Source organism: Poromitra crassiceps, assembly GCF_964638095.1.
Source record: "Poromitra crassiceps genome assembly, chromosome: 14".
Taxonomy (NCBI): domain Eukaryota; kingdom Metazoa; phylum Chordata; class Actinopteri; order Beryciformes; family Melamphaidae; genus Poromitra; species Poromitra crassiceps.
In genome coordinates, this window is record NC_139633.1 from 4,010,162 (window position 1) to 4,016,073 (window position 5,912).

Genomic DNA, 5,912 nt, shown 5'->3' on the forward strand with positions numbered 1-5,912 from the left:
GAAAGCAGGCTCTTGTGGTGCCCTGCTGACAAATTGGTCCCCCTCAATGTGTGACTGTTTGTCCCATGATGACATACATATTATATATATATATATATATATATATATATATATATATATATATTCTGGAGAGTCACAGGGATTGACTTTAATAGGAAAACCACATGTTGTGTCTCATTGTCACCAAAGGTCTGGCCTTTGTAGATACTGATTTTATTTTATTACCAACTGTGATGACCTGTGACCATATAAAATAGTCCATACAACCCATCCCAATCAATAAAATCCAGCCCTCCAGGTGACATATTCAATGTCTTTGGTTGTCCTCAGTTAACTGTTCAGGTAATCATTGCTATGTTTAATTCAAGGTATACTGAACTAAATTCAACTGAAAAAGACCCAACTCCGTTCAAGCCACAGATCATTTCCAAGACCCGTGTCTAACCTTCCAGGCTGGTTTAAGGGATCAGTAAAATAGAATTCAATACATGAAAGACTAATGATCAAGTTTGAGAATTTATTTTCAGAAGTTATGAATATACGAGTAATGAATACTGTTTCTGAAGGAAGTGTAAACTTGCTATGTCTCCCTAACAGCATTAGGTGACGCAATGGCAGCATGATACTGCCCCCCCCCCCCTTCCCCCACCCCTGTCGTAAAAATACACACACTGCTGGCGTATGATAATTTTCCTCAAAATTCGATAATTTTGACCTCTGGTACAATAATCTTAGCCTGGTAAACCAGCCCGTCACGTGAACTCACATTTCATTTGGTTCTCCGTGACGGTCTGGCCCCGGCGCCATGGGGAGGGTTTAGCAGAAGCTGCAGAGCGGAAGAGCCAATCAGCGACTCCGCTGTGATTGACAGCGCAAGTTGGCCAATCAGGAACGCCACTAGCACTGCACTAACAAAACAGTAATGGCCGCCTCCTTGCCTGATCGTCTCGATGAGTCATGTCAGCGTTTGTCTAGTTTAAACAGCCATAAAGTGCAGTTATTGCAGAAATAGACTCAATAACAACAATTAAACAAGTACAGGAGTATCGCCGCAACCGCAGAGTTTCTCGGCGGAAAATATGTTTTTGCCATTCTCCCGAGTGGATTTGGGTTTGATTGGATCCGGCGCTGATTGGCTGAAGGAGTTGTCTGTCAAGGCAACTACGCCCGCCCATGCTCCCGCCCCTGCTAAACCCCCCCCATGGCGCCGCCGCCGGGGCCAGACCGTCACGGAGAACCAAATGAAATGTGAGTTCACGTGACGGGCTGGTTTACCAGGCTACAATAATCTAACACTGCTTGCAGATCAAACACAATGACCTCTCTGTTTCATTCTTGTCTAGGGGCCAGAGTGCTCCTGGCCTGCAGGGATATGACCTCTCTGTTTCATTCTTGTCTAGGGGCCAGAGTGCTCCTGGCCTGCAGGGATATGACCTCTCTGTTTCATTCTTGTCTAGGGGCCAGAGTGCTCCTGGCCTGCAGGGATATGACCTCTCTGTTTCATTCTTGTCTAGGGGCCAGAGTGCTCCTGGCCTGCAGGGATATGACCAGAGCCCAAGCAGCGGCCGATGAGATCCGGCAGCGTAGCGGCAACGGCAACGTGGTGGTGAAGAAACTAGACCTGGCCTCACTGCAGTCTGTCAGAGACCTGGCCAAAGATGTCCAGGAGAACGAGGAGCGCTTGGACATCCTCATCAACAACGCAGGTATTCTTCAGACAGAACCGTTTGAAAACAATCACAGAAACAGCATACAGAAGGACCTCCAACAACAACAGACATATCTAACACATCATCTGCATTCAACTACTGTAATCTTGAGCCCTGTTGGAAAATCCACTGGTCATTTGCAAGTTGTGAAGTCAAATCTCAACGCACAGCTCAATGCAAAATTGAATTGCATGTGTATCATATCATCACATTAAAACCACTAACTAATGTGATTACATTTGTGTTCTATCGAAAGGCGACATCACCTGGCACCAAAGATCAGCCAATAGCAGATGGCAATTTCACTGGCATGCTTTTTACCATTAAATGTCAGGCTGTGTTTGGGGGTAGTTAGTACTTCTTAGTACGATGCACCTGCTACTCTGGGTTCAATAGTAACCATGTTAAACAGTGTTAATAAGCTGTTTTTCAGGTAGCTGGTGCCTGGTGGACAAATGTAGATCATTGTTTCCCAGAATGTAGTCTCGCTTGGCCAGACTCTCTCCACACTTTGCTTAGTGCTGTACCAGTGCTGGAGACAATGTGACATGCTTGTCTTGTGTACATCACATGCATAATAATAAGCAGCCAGTTAGCCAAAGAATTCCAGCAAATTGAGGCTGACCCATGACTGCACCGTGCATCAGTTTAATAATAATAATAATAATAATAATAATAATAATAATAATAATAATAATAATAATAATAAAATATGAATAAATGTTGTTTGTTTGTTTGACCCTGCTGGAAAATGACGATGATGACTTTCAGGGATCATGATGTGTCCTAAGTGGCAGACCGAGGATGGCTTTGAAATGCAGTTTGGTGTGAACCACCTGGGACACTTTCTCCTCACCAACTGCCTCCTGGACCTGCTGAAGAAATCTGCTCCGAGCCGTGTTGTTATTGTCTCTAGCCTGACCCATCAGACAGGTGAAGAGAACGTTCTGATATCTGTCATATTTTATTTTATAGACGAAGCCGACCAATAGTGGTGGCATGCCTTTGTCTTCTTCTAAAAATGTACTTGATATTCCAAGACAGCAAAAAGTCAACCCACATACAATTATTATTATATCCGTTTAAAGGATAAATGATGTGCTTTTCACAGGCCATATACACTTTGAGGACATCAACCTAGACAAAGACTATACAGGTGAGAAGAGCTACAGCCAAAGCAAACTGGCCAATGTGCTCTTCTGCAGAGAACTGGCTGCCAGACTGCAAGGTAGCGTACAATATGCATTTGGTTCTTTCTTTGTTGTTTTTGCTCTGTTGCATTGCCAGTAACATTTGACTTGATTGGACTGATCCCTCTCACTAGCCAATAACATTTGACTTGATTGGACTGCTCCCTCTCACTAGACACCGGTGTGACGGTGTACAGCCTTCATCCCGGGGTCATCCACACGGAGCTGGTCCGGCACTTGGCGCTGTGGAAGCGCGTCGTAGCCCGGCCTCTCATGATGCTGGTCAAAACCCCCAGGGAGGGAGCTCAGACCACCATCCACTGTGCTGTGGAGGAGAGCCTGGCAAACCACAGTGGCCTCTACTACAGGCAAGGTCATTGGCATTAAGCCTAGCTTGAATGTCAATACAATTTCCATTCGTCGAGTGATAGTAATACTGTGCAAGAGAATGATTATCTGATTCTGATGTGGAAAAGAAAATCTGATTTTCAATATTTCAACAATCTGAAAGACTACGATCATTTCAGAGGTCGTTGATGCTCAAGTTCCCCAAGACTAATTTGCCGTTGCACTTGTCTTTAATTCAATCTGATTTGGAAAATCATTAAAAAAATTATTTTATTCCTAAATTTGATTTCCACATTTGAATGATGGCTACACACATTAAATGATTGGCATGAAAGCAAAAGAATGAATCAAGAAAATACCTTTGCCAACAAAATGGCAACATTATAACGATCGGCTCATCATATTTTCTGGTAACTTTTGTCTCAAAATGGATGAATTAACCTCTCATACACTTTTGCATTGATCCTTCTTTTCATTCACTATGCGAGTCATAATAACAGACTGAAAGAAGCATTGTAGCACTTAAATGAAACTCATCATAGCCACTCTTCTGTGTCCATGGTGCAATAAAATAACCAAATCACATTTTATTGCATGATCAAAGTTTTATTGCACAACCTTCTTCTGATCTAGTAGCCACTTCAAATGGCTTCATTGTATTGCACTCCAGGTGATCATGTCCTGCTCTTGTCTGTGCTCTGATGTACAGTGACTGCGCACCCAAACAGCCGGCTCCACAGGCCCGGGACGACGCTGCAGCCAAGAAGCTTTGGGACCTCAGTGCCTCCATGGTTGGTCTGGGCTAACACAGCAGCCTGCCCTGCTCCCCGTCAATCAAACACCTTACTTACATGGCTGATATATGACCCAGAGAAGAGCTTTAGCTGCAGAGAGAGAGATTTTTCCAGAAACCAATATAATTTGGCTTCCAATCTTCTGCACATTATAATCATAGCTTTTTGTTGATTGTATCTATGCAGCAGTTTCATATGCACCTGTGGGTAATACTGGTAATACTGCTCCTGACAATTGTTTTATCCACAACCTTGGCTGGATTTGTGCATTATAATGACTGATTTCCTTCATGCTTATAACTTTGTATTTTGTTTTAGAGAAATACTAAACCATGTGGGCCATCAGGATCACCATTATGTGTTTCACAAATTCCCAAAGACCTTCAAAGACCTTTAGATGCTCAGAGCATCGAACAATAATTGCAAACACAGAACAAAATAAGTTGAATATTTTGTGTCATCCTCATTTCAGTTGCCACAGTAATAAAGACGAGCGAGGGGAAAGAAAATGGTGCAAAGGACCAAAATGGAATTGGGAAGGGATCTATTTTGTTAAGCAGTAAAAACTCAGGGCCTGTTTGAGTGCAGGTTGAAGAAGTAAATGACGCTGAGGTGTGGGAAGCCACCTCGCTGTGCCCACTGTGGTGAGATGGTTCCAGCGCTCCAGAGCACGGAGAGCACAGGAGCCGTGGATCAGGTGGAGAGCCAGGAGCCGTGGATCAGGTGGAGAGCACAGGAGCCGTGGATCAGGTGGAGAGCACAGGAGCCGTGGATCAGGTGGAGAGCACAGGAGCCGTGGATCAGGTGGAGAGCACAGGAGCCGTGGATCAGGTGGAGAGGAGTGAACTGAACGCCTCAGGGGGAAAGTCCTGAGGAAGCTCCCAGCAGAGATCCAGATGGCTGGTGAGCTTACAGAATGTTCTCATGCCGTGTGTTGTATTGTGTTGTGACAATGGAATGTTGCTGTCTCCTTCTCTCTCTTTGTTGTTGAAATAAGAAGAGACACATTGTGGACATGTGGTACGAACTGAACCTGCTCTAAATGAACACCAGGGGACCGTTACCTAGGCTTGCAAGCATTTTATTTCAATTAGCTGTTTTAAACATTTTTAATTGTAGCTGTATTATTGCAAAGCAATATTGAAATATATTGATGAGGAGATGATATTGCAAATGATGGCACAATTTCAATCAAGTTGATTTTATTTGACAATAAATGAGCATATTGATCAACCTAGTACTCCAGCCTTTTCTTTAATCAAAGATGATCAATGAATGACCCAGAGCTCCATAGACAAAGAAGGCAAAACAAAGCTTTGAATTTATGTGACAAATACAGTGGCTATTTACAAATTAGGAATATTATTTACAACATTTGTAACTTAGTTGAATAGAACAATTTGGTCAGCGCCAAGAATTTGAAAAAGGTGCACACAGCGCCATGTTGTGTTAGAGATGAGTTGATGCATCTTGAGCTATGGGTAAACAGGTTATGTATGGCCTCAACCAAACCAAAGTCTAAGCCTCCAGTTTTCAGCAAGTTACAATACGATCTATTCCCCAGACCTCTTATCAATCGATGGAAAATAGTGTAACCTGAGTTCAAATATTCTTTTATGCACTGTGTGGAAACATAAAGCAACTTTCAGCTATTATCAACCACACATCGAAAATTACTCAAAGGTATGAGCATTTCCCTATGAATCAACATTTGTGGGATCGTATTTTTTATGTTTAATCTAAGGACTTTATTTAACACCCATAGTTTCCATTGCTTATGTTCACATCTCTCATTTGAATCAACGTGCTTATTCTTGTATGTTCAATCATGTGAGAGGTGACCTGAAACAACCATGGCACTGTCTCAGCTC

At 43.0% G+C, this 5,912-nt stretch overlaps 1 protein-coding gene across 1 annotated transcript in view; it reads left to right on the forward strand.

Annotated features, from left to right (window-relative positions):
* LOC310788842 (retinol dehydrogenase 12-like) overlaps positions 1-5,266 on the forward strand; it is a 9,004-nt gene extending 3,738 nt beyond the window's left edge. The window contains exons 4-8 of the mRNA XM_083650419.1: positions 1,515-1,706; positions 2,481-2,642; positions 2,821-2,937; positions 3,075-3,267; positions 3,957-5,266. Of these exons, the coding sequence (XP_083506545.1) occupies positions 1,515-1,706; positions 2,481-2,642; positions 2,821-2,937; positions 3,075-3,267; positions 3,957-4,053 (761 nt within the window). The 3' untranslated portion in view covers positions 4,054-5,266. The remainder of the gene's footprint in view (positions 1-1,514; positions 1,707-2,480; positions 2,643-2,820; positions 2,938-3,074; positions 3,268-3,956) is intronic.
* The last annotated feature ends 646 nt before the right edge of the window (positions 5,267-5,912 follow it).